The 21,237-nt window shown below is 40.1% G+C and overlaps 1 protein-coding gene across 5 annotated transcripts in view; it reads right to left on the reverse strand.

Annotated features, from left to right (window-relative positions):
* The window catches only part of LOC126198697 (phosphatidylinositol phosphatase PTPRQ-like), a 485,978-nt gene that overhangs the window by 195,790 nt on the left and 268,951 nt on the right, over positions 1-21,237 (reverse strand). For all 5 annotated transcript variants that reach the window (XM_049935195.1, XM_049935196.1, XM_049935193.1 and 2 more), the window contains 2 exons: positions 17,674-17,979; positions 3,539-3,835 (listed from right to left, as the gene is read on the reverse strand). In XM_049935195.1, coding sequence (XP_049791152.1) covers positions 3,539-3,835; positions 17,674-17,979 — 603 coding nt within the window. The remainder of the gene's footprint in view (positions 1-3,538; positions 3,836-17,673; positions 17,980-21,237) is intronic.

Here is a 21,237-nt window from a genome sequence, read left to right on the forward strand (position 1 = left end):
AGTGGACACATGACCTATTTAGCAGAACCTGAAGTCGAGGAATCTGCAGCCTACATGGTCGCAGAACCATCTGAGCCTCTGATTCAGACCCTCCACTCGGCTCTGTACCAAAGGTCCGCAATCGGTCATATCGACAATGCTGTAGATGGTGAGCTCTGCCTTCATCTTGCTAGCAAGACTGGCAGTCTTCACCAAGTCAGATAGCCACTGGAAACCAGAGAGAATCTCTTCGAATCCATAGTGACACACATCATTAGTGCCAACATGAGCCACCACCTGCAGTTGGCTGCACCCTGTACCCTTCATGGCATCTGGAAGGACCCTTTCCACATCTTGGATGACTCCCCCCAGTATGCACACGGAGTGCATATTGGCTTTCTTCCCATCTTTAGCTGCCATATCCCTAAGGGGCTCCATCACCTGCCTAACATTGGAGATCCCAATGACAAGCAATCCCACCCTCTGCGCTTGTCCGGACCTCTCAGGAAGACCGGCCACTGCTGCAACAGGTGAGGCCACCCTTGCTGGCTGAGAAGTACTTTCAGCAGTGGGCAGTACCTCAAACCTGTTACGGAGGCGTAAGGGTACAGCCTTGTGGCCAGCACCAACTTTCACCTTCCGCCCAGGGATTTGCGACCCCACCACGGTTTGCCAGTCACCATCAGGCAAGTGACAACTGACAGGGATGTCCAAATCTGAGGGCGCAGAGGCATCAGAGATCCCAGGCGATGCTACAGGTTCCAGAGGTGTCAAAGCACTCGCCTTGGGTGTCCCAATGTCACTGCGGCCCAGGGCAACAGCCTGAAGCCTGTTGACTATGGCCATCACAGCTTCCAGCTGTTTACGGATGGTGGCCAATTCCCCCTGAATCCGTACTCAACAGGAGCAGTCCCTATCCATCTGTAACAATTTTTTTCCCCTCTCTTTTATCTCACAAGCTGTTCAAAACAAACAGATGACTGACGACTACACAAATTTATACTATACAGGTACTAAAACGCAATGCTACAACTCTCAAATACTATAATATGCCTGAAATTTGTGAAATAAACTATGCAAGTATCCAAAAGCATGCAAAGAAATTAAGAATTAAACTATAATACAAATAAGTGAGCTAAGAGTGTGACTTGCTGCTGGATTATGCCCAACTCAGAAGTGAGGAAGCATGCACTAAAGAAATCAGACCCATTTCTAATGGAAGTTACACATATAGCTCAAGTCTATGAAACTGTCCAAGCAGTCCTGAATTTGTATGTGATGGAAGAAGCTGTCACTGCAGTCATCTCTCTGGCACCAGTTGCAGAGGACAAGACACAACTCCTGGTAAGACTCCTGTCTGCTCCTTGGCTTGGACAGCATTGTAAACACCCAAACCAGTGATGTCAGGGTGCATCTACAACAGAGCCATTATCTGGCTGTTAACATTACTTTCTTTGCCATGCACATAGCACATGTTCCCACACGAAATAGGTCAGGAAAAAAGGGATACTTGAAAGAGGTATGTTTTAGCAGTTCTAATGCAGTAGTTCTGTGTGTGGAAGTGTATCGAGAGTGTCACAGAGATGCTGAGGAACTGAACTGGCAAACACTTGAAGACAGATACAAACTAACTAGAGAAAGACTACTTTCAAAATTTCAAAAACTAGCTTTAAATGATTATAAATATATTATAGCCCCTAAGTGTCACAGCTTTAGGGATTGTGAAGACAAGACTAGATTTTGGATAAACTAATTCTGGGTATTGGACAACGTCATTGTAAGCTACTAAAATAACTAAATTTCAAATGTTTTGAGTGACTTCCTGTGGTATTCTTCAAGTCACTGCAGTATATTGGCAAATTTCTTTCTTTATATACTGTCATTTACAGTTATCTAGTGGCTATTGATGCACATATCTGAGATGCCATTGGATAATTTGAAGAGGTTGTTGTGGAAGTAGGATTAATTACAGCATATACTTAGGCATTTAAACAACCATTCTTCACATGCACAATATATGAAGGGAATGGGAAAAAGACATAATAACTGGGACAATGGTAAATACCCTCCGCCATGAAATTCACAGTGTTATCTAGAGTATAGCTGCAGATGTAGGTATAAGCCAGCAAAGAGTCGGCCTAAGCATTTATGAATCAAGCAGTGGAGTGCACACCAAGAGTGTTGTAATGGCTATGCTGTTCTTCTGATGAACTGTATATTTAATAGACAGAGCTTTGATATGACTCGCACTGGGCTTTATTTGGAAATATGAACTTAAGATAGCTTTCATTGTTCCTAGGTGCATGTTGTAACCTCACTGGACAAAAAATTATTTACCCCAGGGTAAACGCACAAATGAATTGTTAAGCCTTTACAACTGGCACAAAAATCAAGTCACATGCTCAACCATTCATGCACTACCTCTATATGAGCATGAAACAGTAGTGTTCAGTGAGACATTAATGTTCCAAGTGGACATTGCACAGAAACTTGGCTAAATGTGAGGATTGACTGAGTGGCAAAAAGAAGCAATCATATTTGGCTGTGCCCATGACCATATGGTGTGTGAAATTGCTGGATTTGTTGATTTTTCATGGTTGACTGTTCAGTGTGTCTACAAGTAGTGGTGTAACACACATGGCAACAAAATATGACATCAGAATTTTGGTCAGAAATAGATCCTGACTGAGAGAGACAAGAGACATGTTTCATAGGTTGTGAATCAAAATTGCTCCTAACCCTACAGAAAGTGCTGCAGTCAGTCAGTCAATGAAAGTCCCCCCACATTAGAGAACATTGTGACAGGAACTGTATGCAATGAACACCTGTAGTTGGTAACTTCACAAGAGGCCATTTCCCACACAGGAGCACAAAGACTAAACAGGAAAAGTTCATCAGGCTGAAGGAATACATGGCTGATTTCTGAACATTCCCCCACCCTATTACATCTCTTTTGCCCTGCAAGATTACCTGACTTGAATCCCACAGAAAAATCTGTTGGGCATGTTGGAACAGCATATAAAATGCTAAAATCAGTATCCCCACAATTTGGTGGATTTGTGCAGTCAAATCCTCAGCAAGTGGCTTAACTTGGATGTGAAAATCTGCACAGCCCTGTTAACTCACTTCCTAACTGAATCCAGATGGTTGTTAAGTCCAGTGGAGGGATTACATGGTATTAAATAATGCTTGTAATGATTTCTCTAGGGGTGATTAACTTTTGTCCAGTAAAATTAAATGTATCTCTTTTTATGAATAAACTACATCTTATGTGTAAGTAGATTGATTTCTTTTTACAAAAGTAACAATCAAATCACAAATTTAAGTTCAGTACCTGTTCAGATTGTGAGCAACTAGCAATATGTCACAGTGAGATATTCTCAGAATGACATGAATGATTGACTAGCAAAATATGAATGTTTGTTAAATTGTCCTTGCCAAGCAACCATTAATGATAACTTTGGAAAATATGTTCTATTCGACTTTCCACAGCACTACAACAGTTAATGAAACATTAAAAATTATATCATGTTTTACTTTTCATGATGAGTACTCTTACTTCCTGCTGGCTGTTGGAAGTATGTGATGGTTTTGTTTCCTTTACCAAGCATCTTTCCATATGCATGCATCACCAATGAATATCTATACTCAGGCTTCAGGTCCTCTATGGTATAATAAAGCAACTGGCCCTCTTGCTCAAACCATGTTGCATGATATTCAAATCCTGGCCTGTATCCACTAAAATGACCTGAGAATTTAACTATTTCATCAGTTATTGGGCAAGGATTTTTCCATGTGATATTTGCAGCTCTTGGATTTAATGATTCCACTTCCAGAACTCTTGGTCCATCAAGCACTGAAACAATTAAAAAAATAAGTTTGACACACAAATGATCCTAGAAATTTGCTTTTCGGTAGTCTTAAGAACAAAATTGTCAAAGTATTAAAGTCACCGTAAAAAAGATTTAAATAAAACAGTGTGTTCTAATAACAGCAGAGCAATTAATAAAGAGAAGCAGAAGAAATTGTAATTTTCTCACAAAAGCGTGATCACAGAAAAGTAGAGGAGATATAAAAATTTACCTATTGCCATAAGCTATTGCACACACATTGTGGCATAGTGGTTAGTCTTGCAAGTTTGTGTGGTGGAGGTCCCTTGTTTAAACATGAGCACCAGCAGTAATTTGTTATTTAGTATTTATCATTTCTGGAATTTTCTTGAATTATCTTATGTTTGTAATGTCTGTGTATTCTGGATTATTTGAGGCTTGTACAGTCACCTGCAGTCTCCATCCAGGAGTTCAGTTCTGTTTTGCTTTGTATAATATCATTCACAATAAACATGCTTTCAGTTATAATTGTTGTAGTTCATTTATGGCCCTGCCTTCAAATACAGGATTGACTGTAGTTTCAAAATGATGTTTTGTTGAGACACTGGGTACCTCACAACTTCTACATCACTGTTGCTTCAATTGGGCAACATAAAATCCATCAGCCACATGGACAGAAATTAAAATACAAGCAGTACATAATTTCTAAGAACCATCTATTCATGTGACAGATGAATTCCGAAACAGCAGCAATTTTGCTGTACCTCAGGCATTCATCAGTGTTTTCCAAAGGCACAGGCAACTGAGGTGCAGATATAACAAGTGGGATATTATTATGTGCAGTATATAGCAAATGTGTACTTTTACTTGGATAGCACAGCCCATAGTGATTTGAGAACAGCAAAGAGAAGGGCAATATCAGGTATAAATACCTGGCTAAACTGAAGAAACCCTAAGACAACAATCATCAGCAAGTCCGCTTACCAGAATAGATGAAGAACAGCACTTACCATCATTGGAAAACAACACAGTTGTACGTACAGAATGTTTTGGCCCTATGCCACTTCATGACAGAAGCTGACAAAATCTCACACTTGATGAAAGGAGTTGAGTTGGACAAGACATATATGTTGCAATGACAGAAGAACTCATCAAGTGGTGCCAGTGAATTCGGAGAGACACAGACAGAGAGAGAGAGAGGGAGAGGGGGAGAGAGAGAGAGAGAGAGAGAGAGAGAGAGAGAGAGTTAGAGGTATGACTTCTTCTCAAATATGGTCCCTATGGCAGTTGAGGAAGACCCCCATGAGGAGAGCTGTCTCATATGCCAGGTAGTAAGGGAATGATACAGCAGTGTATTGTGTCCAGAAATGTTGATCCGAGTACACAAGAGATAGCAGCCATGGATGTTGACTCCTTACATAAGGGGGTAGTATAGAATGTCAAAGAACAGGTGTACAGATCTTCAGCACTGATCTCTGCCAGTAATCAAACATGCCATAAAGAATAGATTTGGCTGACTCCAATAAATGCTGTAACCATCAAACAACTCAGCATGGTAAGAATGCAGGTACAACAAACTCCTTCACCAAGTACAACACATCATAGAAAAGTAGACATTTGGAGAATAATATGTCAGTATGTTGTCACTGTAGCTGCCCAAGACATGTTGCATGCTACTGCAGAGAGAGAAGATGACTGTTTGAAAAATATCATGCCACAGGACTTCAACAAAGACAACAGTCCTATTCATGCCAGTTGACTGGAGATCTACATCTACATCTACATCTCCATAGACACTTCATAAACCACCGTATGGTGCATGGTGGAAGGTACCCTGTACTGCTACCCTGTACTGCTACTAGAACAAGGGAAAAACAACTGTCCATAGGCCTCCACATGAGCCATAATTTCTCATATTTTATCTTCATGGTCATAATGTGAAATGTATGTTAGTGGCAGTAGAATCATTTTGCAGTCAGCTTCAAATGCCAGTTCTCTAAATTTTCTCAATCAGATGATTATCCCATCACTGTAACCTGGATGACATCACTCCCCAACACCTCATAACAACTGTACAGAGGCACCAAGCCTTGAAACCAAGTAGAAGGGCTGAGAGCACTACAATGCCTAGCATTAATTAGTGAAATACAGCCCAGGTTGTCACAAATAATGTTGATGATTGTGACCTTCATCAGGAAGAGAAAAGCACAGAGACATCATCCAGTCCTCCATATGAAGCTCTGCTACAATCCAAAAGTGCAGGTCAATGATGGGACATTCAAGGGACTTGAAGACTGACTTGACAGTTGTGAAGCTTTGGTGGGAGGGGCTACCTCTGATGCTCATCACATTGAGGAGGGTGTAAAAACATGACCAGAAATGAAGATCCATAGAGGACAGAGGACCACTGACAAGATCTATATCTAGGATGCTGTAATACCCTGCAATTAGAATTTCTCAAACAGTCAATTTCTGCTTCTCCAGGAGAGGGAGCAATGCTGCAAGCTATGGGGCACACAGTGTGGTGTAGTGGTCCCTATTTGGCTGGGTGGCCATGTAGCTGCAGGCAATCTAATAAGTTTCTTCATAGAGTCAACATGTCTGTTACAGCTGTGCATGTAGTACTTAAATTTTACATGAATACAAAGAAGCTTGTGTGGCTCATTATTGTGACTGTACAATTTTTACATGTGTTGACTCAATATGATTAGCAAACTGTGTGTACTCAGGTCTAAAGATGGCCATTACTGACAGAATTAATTAACAGGAATAAAAAATAAATAAATACCTTCCTGAACGAGTGAAAAACATTACTGTGACTATGCAACAACACATAAAGATATAAAAATGTTAAGCATGATGTAAGAGGACAATTAAAACACAAAAGTGAAAATACAATGGTTGGAACTTTAATAGTGGCAACTATTTATTTACAGCTCATGCTAAATAGATAATTGTTTCAAAGTTTTACTGACCTTCAAAGTAGTCACCAGCATTGTGTATAACCTGTTGCCAGTGATGTGGAAATCATAGGATACTCTTATCAGTGCCAGTTGTGTTGACAATTTGAGTGGCAAGGTCTAACGTCCAACAAATTTGTAGCATTTCTGAAGTGAATGCTGTGAAGTGTTTCCTGCAGTTTAGGTGGTATAGCACTTAACAGCCCCATCAGTCAAACAAATCAGTAACAGCTTGCACTGTATGTGCTTGAGCATTGTCATGTAAAATGATGGTCAGGTCCTACAGAAAGTGTCATCACTTCTGTCTCTATGCTGTTCATTTTTGGAACACAACCTATGACCAGCATGACAATGCTCAACCATGTACAGTGCAAACTGTTACTGATTTGTTTGACTGATGGGGCTGCTAAATGCAATACCACCTACTGCACTCCCATGACTTAAGCCCTTGTGAGTTCAACTCGATTTCTAAACTGAAGGAAACACTTCATGGCATTCACTTCACAACTGCTACAAATTTGTAGGGCAATAGACCGTGCCACTTGAACTGTCAACACAACTGGCACTGCTAAGAATATCCTATGACTTCCACATCACTGTCAGCAGGTAATACACAATGCTGGTGACTACTTTGAAGGTCAGTAAAACTTTGAAACACATATCTATTTAGTACAAGCTGTAAATAAATAGTTGCCACTATTAAAGTTCCAAGCCTCGTAGTTTATGTGGAATAGAAAATTGAGTGGTGTAAGACATGGAAGAAGAGAAAGGAGGAGAAAGTGTGCTTACGGACTCCCCATTCAGGAGTGGCCAGTTGTAACACAGAAAGACGCCCCTTTCCTGATATTAACTTTTTACCTAGAACATTGTTTCCATATGGTGCATCATTTTCAAAATACTTAGTTGTCTCAAGTTAAAATAAATACCATGTATGTATGTATATATTGTATGCTGTAGACTATAATAAGTATTTGTGTAGCTGTATCTCAGAAATATATATAAAATATCTTAAATATTCGCTTGTATTCTGTACATCAAATCAATTGATTAGAAAACTACATGTAATGAGATCAATAAATCATATATCACTATAGGCTCATCATTGCATGGAGGTATTACACGAACACTGCTTTCTGGACCATTTGCAAGCAGATGCTATGGTCATGGTGATTGCATGGCATCTCAGTATCCATGAGAAGTTCAATTTTAGTCATCTTACACACACACACACACACACACACACACACACACACACACACTGTATTTAGATGTACTTGGTTTTAAAGTAAATAAACACTCGACTTAAGAAAGCTTTAAAAAGAGACACAAGCTGAGCTTTAGATTGTGGAAACATGGCAACATAAACTATAAGGGTTGTTCAGAAAGTAAGCATATTGTGACCATAACAGACTGTGATTTTTTTGTTTTTGGTTAGTTGGTAACACTGATTGGCACAGAGGGATCCCCTGACTAGAAAAAGTATCACAGGAAAATGGTAGCACATAAACATACTCTGTAGTGTCCAGTTGCATGAAACATGTTGGTAAGAAATTCCACCAAATGCGAGTCACATGCTGTGATCCACATCCTACTTGCAGAAGAAATAACACCTATCAAAATTTTTTGCGAATCAGAAGTGTTTACGCCGGGTGGAGTGGCCGAGCGGTTCTAGGCACTACAGTCTGGAGCTGCACAACTGCTACAGTCACAGGTTTGAATCCTGCCTCGGGCATGGATGTGTGTGATGTCCTTAGGTTGTTAGGTTTAAATAGTTCTAAGTTCTAGGGGACTGATGACCTCAGAAGTTAACTCCCATAGTGCTCAGAGCCATTTGAAACAAAACTGTTTACAGTAAAGGCATTATGAACAGAATGAGTGTGTTTAAGTGCAGACAGAACGAATGTTCATGATGAACAGAGGAGTGGAAGACCTTCCATTTTGAGTGAGGAGTTGGTGCAAAAAACACAGGAAATTGTCTGTGAAGACCACTGATTAACAGTGAATGAAATTGCTGTGATGTTTCCACAACTCTTGAGAATTCTCTTATTTGTGACTCTCATATAAATGCTGGGATACTGGAATCAGTGTTTAAGATGGGTCCCAAAACTGCTGACAGAGCAGCCAAAGAAAAATCAACCTAGTAGCATCCGCAAGTTTCTTGAGTAACTTGAACTAGAAGGTGAGGATTTCCTGAGCTCTATTGTGACTGGATATGAAACACATGTGGATCATTATAGGCCTGAGACAAAAGGACGGTCATCACAGGGGCATCACACTGAATCCCCACCTGCCAAAAATTCAAAACCACAATTTTGTGCAAAAAAACTGTAGCCTCAGAGGTTTTGGAGCTAAAACTCTCTTAACTCATTTGGGTGGGACATTTCAGACCACCTCCTGTATTCCCTTGTCTTGGCACCTTTGGATTATCATCTTCACCTCCCTGACAGTACACATGTGTGGAATTAAATTTTCAATTGACAAGCAGGTGCAGAAAGAGGTTCTGAAATGGGGGAAGGATGTGGAAGGAGAGTTCTTCAAATAGGGCATAAGGAAGCTTGTGCCACAGCTCAAATCAAATGGCTCTAAGCACTATGGGACTTAACATCTGAGGTCATCAGTCACCTAGACATCTGAGGTCATCAGTCACCTAGACTTAGAACTAAGTAAACCTAACTAGCCTAAGGACATCACACACACATCCATGCCCGAGGCAGGATTTTAACCTGTGACCATAGCAGCAGTGCGGTTCCAGACTGAAGTGCCTAGATCCACTCGGCCACAGCGGCTGGCTGCCACGGCTCTCTACATGCACTGAATAGGTTGGTGACTGTGTAAAAAAATAGTCAACAAGTGTATCAACAATAATCTGTAACTTTGTTTAAGTATAATTTCTACAGGAAAATTTAAAAAATCTAGTACACTTACTTTATGGACATGCCTTGTAGTAAAGAACAAATTAGTTACAGAAAAACTAACAGAGTCCATATGGAGCCCTGCTACATCTATCTGCATCATTTCAGAAAATGATCCCTATCCCTGGCTAAACCCCAGCATCCCGTACATTAAATGCTGCCTAAGCCACCGAATCCCCATTAATGGGCTAGTTATAAAAATTCCCTTGTCTGGATCCCATCCCAACTTTCACAATGACCTCCACTTTTTAAGACTCTGCCAATCTCTGTCCCTTACAAACTTGGTACTGCAGAAACATATCTCGAAGGCAAGGGCATCCCAGAACCAACTATTCTCCCTCTGAAAGATATTTTTACTGTGCAATTCCAACTACATACGCCAGACCTCCAAATTGAAACCCTTGTGCTCCAACATTTGGAAGATCACTCCAGGCATCACCACCACAAATTTTCAAACTTATTGACATCCTACTCCCATCTTAGAGCACCAATACCCGTCAAAACCCCACCAACCCACAGTGAACCCCATCATCAATCTCTCATACCACTCAGGTTCTGCCTTGCTGATCTTTTAAATTTGCCACATTCTGTAAAACACCTTCCCAACACCCCACAAAATCCGGAAACCAGAAAAACCCAAAATGCTGTTGTTAACCTTTCTGCCAAAAACCTCAATTCTCCAGGTTCTATTGAAATACCTTGCCTTCAGCACCACACCCAAGTTTAACAATGATGGACTCATCAAGGACTTACTCTCTCCTCCTGATCCCTACAGTGGAAACACTTCCTTGCTACCAACCCCTCCAACCAAAGCCACCCTAACCCCAACACTGAACTTTGCCTACCCCAGTTCATACCACCATCCAATCAGATCCTCCCTCCTCTTCCCTTCTAACTATGCTCCCCACTATCACCAGCCAGGAATTCCTCACCTCCAACCTGGCATAACCATCCTTCCCCAGGTCCCTTTTCAAGAATACTAATGTCTCCACAGAAGAAAGGACAGACATCCACAATCTCTGACCAGATCTTGCAGACAAAACCTCCACCACTGTCCTGATGTATCACAGTGACTATCTGGTAGAAGGCATACTCCAAGTGTCTGAGTCTTCCACCGACAAGATCTGCCATAGTGACCCTATCCCAGAAGTCCAATGTAACCTCCAATCTCTGCTGAAATCCCTAGGCTCATACCAGAATCTCTCACCTGAGGCCATCTCACTCATCCCTATGATGCTCTGCAAACCCACCTTCTACAAGCTCCTCAGAATCTACAAACTCAACAGTCCTCAATGCCCCATTATAGCTGGTTTTGTGCTCCCAGTGAATTAATTTCCACTCTCACCAAACAGTACATCCAACCATTTGCCTGAAGCCTAGATACTCACATCAGTGATACTCCTACACTGACTCTCGACCCACTCCACCACATTACCACCTGGATCCCTACCCATTATTGTTGATGCCACCTTCTTATAAACCATCTCCCATGTCCATGGCCCTGTCACTATCAGACACTATGTTTCCCAATGTCCTTCTGACTCCAGACTCACTACCTTATTCCTCATACCACCTTACTAACTTTATCCTCACACACAACAAATGCTCCTTTGTGGTGAAGGTATATAAACAAATCTGTGACAAAGCCATGATCACCTGCAAGATACCCTCATTTTCCTATGCATTTATGTACAATCTAGAGGAAATCTTCCTAGCCTTTGAAAACCATGAACCACTTGTCTGATTCAGGTTCACTGATGATATCTCCATGACCTGTGGTCAAGGCCAGATACCCTATCCTCATTCTTCTACAGCCTCAACACTTCCTCTCCCATCCACTTCACCTGGTGCTCCTCAACCCCATGTGGCAACACCACAGACATTGGCATCCATCTCTCTGATGGCTCCATCCACCCTCTGTCCACATTACACCCACTAAGCCATACATACCTGTTTATTGACAGCTGACACTCCTTACATACCAAAAAATTACCTCACCACTATACCTGCAGTAGCGAGAATTGCCTTGCCTAACAGCTTAAGGTGTCACAAACACATTGACAGACATTAGCCCCCAAACAAAGATCACAAACAGATTTTCCATGCCATATTCTCACATACCCCTAATCCTTTCACTACACCCTAGAATCAGCTAAAAAGGAGCACCCCCCCTCATCACCCAATATTCCCTCAAGTGGAAAAGGCTTTGATTATGTATTATCATGAGGGGGTATCCTACCCAAGATGCTTCCTAACCCTCTTAAAACATTAGTCCATCGCCCACCCAGTCTACACAACATCCTATTCCATCCCCATGTCACTCACACTCCCAGTCCCTTGCCACAGGGTGCATAATCCTGTGGAAGACTCAGGTGCAAGACCCCACTTCAGCCATGTGGCACATACTGCTACAGACTTGTCAGAAGCTTATCCTATCCCAACAGAGGCAGTGCCAGCTATGAAAGCTGCCATGCCATATACCAGGTCTGCTGCAATCACTGCATAGCATTTTATGGGGGCATGGCCACAAACCATCTGATCATCAGAAGGGTTAGCCACTGCTAGTCTGTGGTCAAGAATACAGTTGACCAGCCAGTGGTACAAGACACTGCTGAGTACATTAAGACAGAGTTCAATGGCTGCTTCACAACCCATGCCACCTAGATCTCAGTACCAGTTATTCTGAACTACACAGATCATTGTTATACTTGCAACACATTGTACCCTCCTGTAATCCCCCTGGCTTTGATCTCTGTTAACCCTGCTAACCCACTGTACCCACACCCTCGACATAACTTTTTACCCTTCCTCTGTCCCATCACCCCTTCCCTATCCATGCCTCCATGTCATATTCATCACAAGCCGCATCTCACCAGCTCTGATACCTGTACATCAAATGCCCAACCTGTGCACCTGTCAGTCCTCCCTCCCAAATTCCCAGCCTGCACACCCACTACCTCCCTCCACACTGTTAGCACCTGTTCCCAATTCTTCCTCCTACTTCGCACTTCTGTTTTCTGTATTGACTCAGTTTGTTCATTAAGGATTTTATGAGGTGACTTTAGCTTGTGACTCTCTAACTATTCAAGGAGGTACATCTGTATACCCTCATCAGCTAGTGTAACACAGAAATATTGTCACTGATAGCCTTAGTAAAGCACTTTGTCTTCTTTTGGAAATCTGTTTCCCAAGGAGGAAAGAAAAAAATTAAGCGCCATGTTAAAACTACAGCATAAGGTAATATATAGACTAAGTGAAAAACTGTGTTTCTGATGCTGTGCACTGATGCAAATGTGGTAAAATATAATTTTTCAAGATGTATAAATATCATGGTATTTTTCTTTAGTATAGCGTATGTACAATATTGTCTACTGTCCTTATTTCTGTAAACCTGTGTGTTAATTGACATAGGTTATTAGTGTGTATCACTATTATTACATCAAATTTTGTTTTCTCTGTGTTTGAGTTTATCTGCAACATATGGTTACTTTGATTATCTCTTATCTTTCGCATAATTGCACCGTTTATGCATAAGGGTGCCATCAGAGTTGCATACTTTGAATATTTCCCTGCACAGTTGCCTTATTGCTTCATCTTTTGGGGTAACCAGCATCTGGCAAAAAAATTATTTCATAACTCATAAGAAAGTTATATGCATTATAATTGGTGTTCATCCAAGACACTCCTGCAGAAATTTGTTTCATAAATTGCAGGTTTTTACACTGATGTCCCAGTATATCTTCTGCTTTATGTGTTACATTAATAAAAACCACTCATGTCTCAAAACCAATAGTGAATATCATGGTCACAATACCAAATCATAAAAGTGCTTATATAGTAACCAGACAAACATTACCTTTGACAATGTCAGAAAAAAGGATAGATTACTACTCACCATAAAGATGGCACATTGAGCTGCAGACAGGCACAATGAAAATACTGTTACACATTAATCTTTCTGCCAAGCCTTTATCAAAAATGAAAAGCACACATGCATTCACACAAAAAAGCACACCTGACAAGCATGTGACTGCTATCTCTGGCTGATCAGGCAAGACTGAAACAGAAAAGTATTAAACAGGAGCAACAATCCAGAGTAGAGTGGGCAAGGAGAAGGACAGCGGGGTATGGGTGGGAGAAGAGGAAACAGCACTGCCTGGCAGAGTGTGCCGGGGCTGGATGGACAGTGGCAAGACAAGGCTTCCAAGTGCAGTGCTGGGAGGCTGTGCAGGAGTAGCATGGGGGGGGGGCGGGGGGGGGGGGGGGGGCAGGACTGGAAAAGAAGAGAAGGGGGAAAGATTGGTGTGTGCACTGGCAGAGAGCAGGGCACAATGAGGCTGAGGCGATATGAGTTGGGAGGGGGGGGGGGGGCATGATAGGATAGAGGGGGAGGAAACCATCGGGCGGAGTGGGTGAGGGCATACCATATTTACTCGAATCTATGCCACACTTTTTTTTGGTTTTTGTAAACCAAAAAACCGCCTGCGGCTTAGAATTGAGTGCAAAGTAAGCAGAAGTTCTGAAAAACGTTGGTAGGTGCCACCACAACTAACTTCTGCCGTTGAATATATGTAGTGCTACACAGGCATGCTTTGCAGGCACAAAGATAAATACTGGTGCCAAAACCTCTGCGTCAGTAAATAAATTTAAAAAAAAGGTGGAAGGCGAGCTTTTTTTATCTGCCCCAAGTTTCGACCACTGCATTTTCATACTTTGTCCAACAAAGTAAATACAAATTCCATATTTTTCATCTTCAAATGTAGCAGCATTTCAATGTACAACAAAAATCCGACTGGCAAGACTGTTTGGGATGTTTGACAATATGGCCAACTCTACATTCTGAATTTTTTCTTACCTGTGAAAAGAGATGGTTGCTAATAGGAACTTTTATGAATTGTGAATCACATGCAGTATTCCCTTCACCATAAGAATGATATGAATATAAACATTTTGCCATGTATTCTTTCGTGTTTGCTGCTATCTCATTTAAATCCTGTATGCCTAATAAACTACAAAACTAGAGTGAGACAACAGCAAACGCAGAAGAATATACATACCATGTCATGTTTATATTAGTATTATTCTTATGCCTAATAGTGATACAGTCAGAAATGAAGCATGGCAATTGACTAGATTTTTAAATCTAAGATGACTCTAATTTCTGTGCAGAATGTAATGTACTAAAGAGGCGTCTGCAAAGATTTTCAAATGGAGAAAAATTTTCGCTAAACTCTCATTCAGAACATCTTCTATCATACACAGTCTATTATTTGGTTGTTGTTGATCATTATCAAAGAAAGCAGCATTGTAAGTAACAACAAATAGCAGTCTCTTGCCATTGTTTTGCTAATGAGACAATTCCTCTTTTCTTCTTTATAAATATGGACGGAGCGCCTGAGACATAGCAAATGCTACCTGGTAAAGCTTAACTGCTAAGCTTACGACTCCATCCAAACTACTGTAGCTGTATCATGATTCATTCGACCTAAATTGTGTCTCAAATTACAATGGACCAAGTTTGTTTCGATTTGGAGGTGGGCCTAAAACTTTTCTCTCCCCTTGAATTTCGAGTCTCATTTTTCAGGTGTGGCTTAGATTCGAGTAAATATGGTAGGTTGAGGCCAGGATGATTTCAGGATGAAGAATATGTTGCAAGGAAACTCTCATCTGCACAGCTCAGAAAAGCCAGAGCTGTGAAGCAGCCACTGAAATCAAACATGTTATGTACAGCCGATTGTTGTGCAATAAGGTGGTTCACTTTGCTCTTGGCCACAGTTTAGCAGTGGCCATTCATACTGCTGGATAGCTGGTTGACAGACATATCAATATAAAAGGCTGAACAATGATTGCAAGGCTGGTTTCACAGAAGGCCTGCCATTGACAGGTAGAACAAGACTGTGACAGGACTGGAAAAAGAAGTGATTGTTGGGTTAAATGGGCAGGTTTGCACCTGGGACTTCCACAGGGATATATGGCAATGGCAATGGGTTGGGACTGGGAGCTGCAGAGGGATGGACTAGGATGTTGTGGAGCTTGGGTGGACAATAGAGCACCAGTTTATACTGCTATCTTCCCTTTTCCTCAAACAATTACAGATTGTTGCTCCTGCTCGACGTGTTTCAGTTTCAGTCTCTGAGCAGCCAGCAACAGTGGTCATGTGTGTGTGTGTGTGTGTGTGTGTGTGTGTGTGTGTGTGTGTGTGTGTGTGTGTGTGTTGTGTGTATGTATGTGTGTGGTGGGAGGTGGGGGGGGGGGGGGGGGGTAACCATTATATAACTGAGATGTTGAGATGTCCCATTTAGTGCAAGCATAAATATAAACTATTTTTGTTGTCAATGACATACTGATTTTCAAGTATTATGACATTACTAAAATCAATGTCAGTGTCTCATAGCGTACATGTAAATCTTAATTCTGGCATCTTGTTGTATCATGTATCTTATTTATTTTCATGTATAATGATGTTCAATAATGCATCTATCATATTGGACTCTCCTGCACCTATTATTGTAAATTTTATGAAAAAATTGATGTTTGTAAATATTGTAAAAACACTGACTCATTCCATACCCTAGTGACATTAATGCTATTGGGATCATCAAAAATCATAATAAAATAAAATAATTATTACTTAAAATTGTGGGTTTTGGTGTCAATTGTAAATTTGTAAGAAATTTTGACTATTCTGTATAAATTATGTCTAACATCACAATAAAGTATGACCTTTGCTCAAATATAAACCAAACAAGCATACTCATACAATGTAAACTTTCACGGCCGGTATTGTCTTCACTTAAAACTTCCGGGCTGATAGACCGTGGTCGAAGTATAAAACTGTCTCCTGACGTTTCATCTCCGACTGCAGGAGACATCCTCAGAGGTAAAGCAGTTCACCGCTTTACCTCCGAGGATGTCTCCCACAGTCGGAGACGAAACATCAGGAGACAGTTTTATACTTCGACCATGGCCTATCAGCCCGGAAGTTTTAAGTGAAAACAAGCATACTGTTCATGACGAGCAATATGAGAGTATGTTTACTGTAAACCTAAGTGCACATAAATACTGTTTGTGTATGTGTGAGAGAGAGAGAGAGAGAGAGAGAGAGAGAGAGAGAGAGAGTGTGTGTGTGTGTGTGTGTGTGTGTGTGTGTGTGTGTGTGTGTGTGTGTGTGTGTGTGTGGATGGGTGTAAAATATCATTCAATCACCATGACCTTAGCATCTAGCTGCACATGGTTCATAAATTAATGTTCCTATAAATTTCCTCATCTGATGGTGAGCCTGTACTGGTACAAAAACTATTTAATGCTGCAGTAAATTATATTAAATTGAAAAATAACTTGGTTGCAGAAAATACCTCCGTAAACTTCTTTCACACTCATTCTACCTACTACTGTGCCTAAGTTAATTATTCACTTAATTTGGACTCCTTTGCCAGCACAAATTGTCTTTTTGTAAGTGCTCTCAAGAAGAAAGCTAGTTCATAAGCCGAGGTATTATGTTTAACACCTGGTTTGTATGCTAATCCAACATTACACAGATTCAATAGATGAATTGCCTTTACATATTCGAATATCCAATTACAAATCCAAGAAATTGTATAATTATCACATGCTTAGACACTGTCACTGTTATCATTTCTGATCAGATTTATTGATACTTAGATCTGAAATATTTTAGTTTCTCCCAAGCAATTTTTTTTTTTTTTTTTTTTGCTAAATTAAGAGGCCCCTGCTTACAAAAGTGTCATTTCTTCATTTGTATTTCTGTTTACCACAGATTGATAAGCATAAATTTATTTTATCAAATTCTAAAATTGGTTCCTCCACACTATAAACGAAATGTATGTCACACACAAAAGGACACAACTATAAATACCCATAATATCCAGAAAAATAACATAATAAATGTTGTCTACTATAAGATCATGCCATTTTATGTTTCCATATTAGTATTACAGTTGCTTCAATAATCCAAGTTTATTTTTTCCTTACCAACTGCTTTTGACCGAAAATTGGTACAGATGTCACTGCCATTGCCAGCGTTTGTTGCTGCAAGTACACACACTGAGTACACAGAATAAGGCTTCTCTTCTGTAAAATGGTAATCCACTGTATTTGGAGATATACTGAAGCTATATATTTTGCTCTCTTCCTTAGGGCAATCATCTGAAATTTCTACTGGTCTCCAGAATGTAATGATCACATAATACACCTGCAATATACCATTTGTGCATAGGGGTTGTTTCCATGTTATATTGAAATCAGGTGAAACAGTCAAATCCTCTGGTATACCTGGAACTGATCAATTCAGGATGTAAGCTTTTTTTTTTATTTTAAAGTGGTTCAGAATTTCAGATGATCATAGATTAGTAAGATCCAAAATAAAACAGACATAATACTAGAAAGAAATTAACTAATCAATGAAGATATCAGGAATGTATAGTACAAGCATTTATTTAATAAAAACAACATGTACAACATGTATGAAATTCCATTAAGCAACAAATCTGGCAACTTAAAAAAGTTAAGGTTTTGCAGATTGACAGTAATAGATGAAAGGAACAGTTATTCAATAAAGATTTTTATGTAATCAGCAAAATACATGATAGCACACCTGAAAAGCAGTGACGGTCACGTAACACTAACTACAGAAAGGAGGTTAAAATCCAGAGTTGATAGCAGTGAGAGTTTTGGGGAAAAGTTAAGAGTGTATTGAAATGATAGACTAATAGGAAATGGAGGTGATGTACTGCATATATGATTGTTTGTCCATGACTCAGTATCAGGTGTGGGCAAAAAATTATAACTGGACCATTCTATCAACCACCAGACATACTTCCTTATGTGGGGGGGGGGGGGGGGGGGGGGAATTTACAGAAAATCTCAGTTCACTAGCATATAAATTCCTCAATCATACTGTAATCTTCAAAGGAGATTTTAATTATCCAAAAAAGTGAATTGCAATAATTATAGTCTTGTTGTTGATGGCTGTGACAAGATATCCCATGAAATGTTACTAAATGTCTTCTCTGGGAAAAACCTAGAGCAGATAGTTCAGAACCCCACTCATGGTGGACATACATTAGATTTAATGGTAACAAATGGAGATGACCTCATTGAGGATGTCCGTATCAAAACTGGTGTCAGTGACAATGAGGAAGTTACAGCAATGATGATTATCAAAGTACAAAGAGCAACTGAAACAAGGAGAAAGATTTATACGTTCAGTAAACAAAACAATACACTGTAGTTTCATATCTCAATGAGAAACTTGAAACTTTTAGTTCAATACAGGAGCATGTAGAGAAGCTATGGCTTAATTTTACAAGAATAGTTGACCATCCACAGGACAACTTAAGTATTTAATTGGATAGATAAAAAATCAACTCAACAAGCTATGGCAGAACACACACATAAAATACTGTTGTAATTGGAAAGCTTTCAGAGCCAGTGGCTCCTTCTTCAGGCAGAAGAGTTGAAAGGGGAGGGAGAAGGGTGAAGGAAAATGCATGGACAGGTCTCAGAAAGCGGGTAGATTTCAGGAAAGGCACCCAGAACCGCAGGTCAGGGGAGACTTACCGTACGGAATGACAAGGAAAGACTGATTGTTGGAGAATGCATCAGACAAGATTTGAAAACCTGAGAGCTTAAAAGTGGAAGACAGAGTAATATGCAGACAGAGATTACTGCTTAAACATCATGATGAGTTAATAATAGTGAAAAGCTAAGTGCATTGTACATTACAAAGGTGGAAGGGGGCAGTGAAAAATAGACGGGAAAGACAATGAAAGATGTAGAAAACTAAAACAGAGTGAAGCAAAGAGTAGTTGTAGTGAAAAAATGCTGAGCCAGAAGAAATTAACATAAATTAAGTCCAGGTGGGTGGTGTGAATCAAGGACATGTTATAGTGCTAGTTCCCACCAGCAGAGTTCTGAGAGACTGGTGTCTGAGGAAAGAATCCAGATGGCATGTGTGGAGAAACAGGTGCCAACGTCACAAATGTCATGTTGAGGAGCATGCTCTGCAACAGGCTATTTTGAGTTGACAGTATACACCCTCTGCCTATGCCCGTTCATCCTAATCAATAATTTGGTGGTATACATGCCAATGTAGAAAGCCAAACAGTGTTTACATAATTGCTAGCATAACATGTGTCATCCTGCAGGTGGCTCTCCATTTGACAGTATATGTTTTGCCAGTTACAGGGCTGTTATTGTTGACAGTAGGAGTACAACTTTATGTGATATGATGAAGGACACAGTCACTCTTGTAGTACACATAAAGAAATAGAGACTATTGCATAAGTGATGTAAAACAGATCAGAGGGCTATAGGTAAAGAGATGTTGAATGAAACGCATTTGGTTGTCAAGAGAGCAATGAGTGAAGCCTTCAGTTACTATCATAGCAGTATATTGTTGAAAGATCTTTCAGAAACTAAAATAAACTCTGATCATATGCTTGAACATAATGTGGTGTCTTGAACAGCATGCTAATCCCTGTGGACTCAAAAAACAGATAATGTGTTTCCCAACTTGTACTTCTCTCATATGACTTTGAATCATGGCAGCCAGATAGATGCAGCATTCTTTGGTTTCTGAAGAGCAATTGACTCAGTACCATATGGATGTTTGCTATCAAAAATATTATTGCATAGAATATGAAACAAAACTTATGAATGGGCTGAGGATATTTTGGTGAGGAGTATGTAGTAAGTTACCTTCAATGGAGAGTTATCAACAAATGTAGAAGTAGCTTTGAGTGCATGCCAGGGAACTGTGTTGGGCCCCTCGATGTTTGTCTTGTATATAAATGATCTTGCTGACAATATTAATAGAAATCTCAGTCTTTTTGTAGGCAATGCAGTGATCTATAAAGAAGTACTGTCTGAAAAAATCTGAGCAAATATTCAGTCAGATCTAGATAAGAATTCAAAAGGGTTTAATGTTTTGCAGCTTGTTTTAAATGTTCAGAAATGGAAAATTGTGCACTTCACAAATTGAAAAATCCAATGTATATAATATCAATGAGATACAACTGGAATTGCTCAACTCATACAAATACCTGTGTGTAATAGCTTGGAGGGATATCAAATGGAATGTTCACAAAGTCTCAGTCATAAGTAAAGCAGGCAGCAAACTGCATTTTGTTGGTAAATACTAGGGAAATTTACTCAGTCTACAAAGAATACTGAATACAAAACACTCATATGACCCAACCTAGAATGCTGCTCAAGTGCATGGGACCCATACTAAATAGGACTAACAGAGGGTATTGAATGGATACAAAGAAGGGCAGCATTAATGGTCATAAATTTGTTCAACCCATGTGAGAGCATCATGAAGAAGTTGAAAGAACAGAACTGGCAGACATTTGAAGATGGAAGTAAACTGTCACATGAAAACCTCCCCATAAAGTTTCTAGCACCAACTTGAAGTGATGAATCTAGGAATATATTAACCCCCCCCCCCTCCCCCCCTACCTACATATCACTCCCATAGGGTTCACAAAGACAAGTTTAGAATAATTACACTGTACACAGAGACATTACAGCAAT

Source organism: Schistocerca nitens, chromosome 8, assembly GCF_023898315.1.
Source record: "Schistocerca nitens isolate TAMUIC-IGC-003100 chromosome 8, iqSchNite1.1, whole genome shotgun sequence".
NCBI lineage: Eukaryota > Metazoa > Arthropoda > Insecta > Orthoptera > Acrididae > Schistocerca > Schistocerca nitens.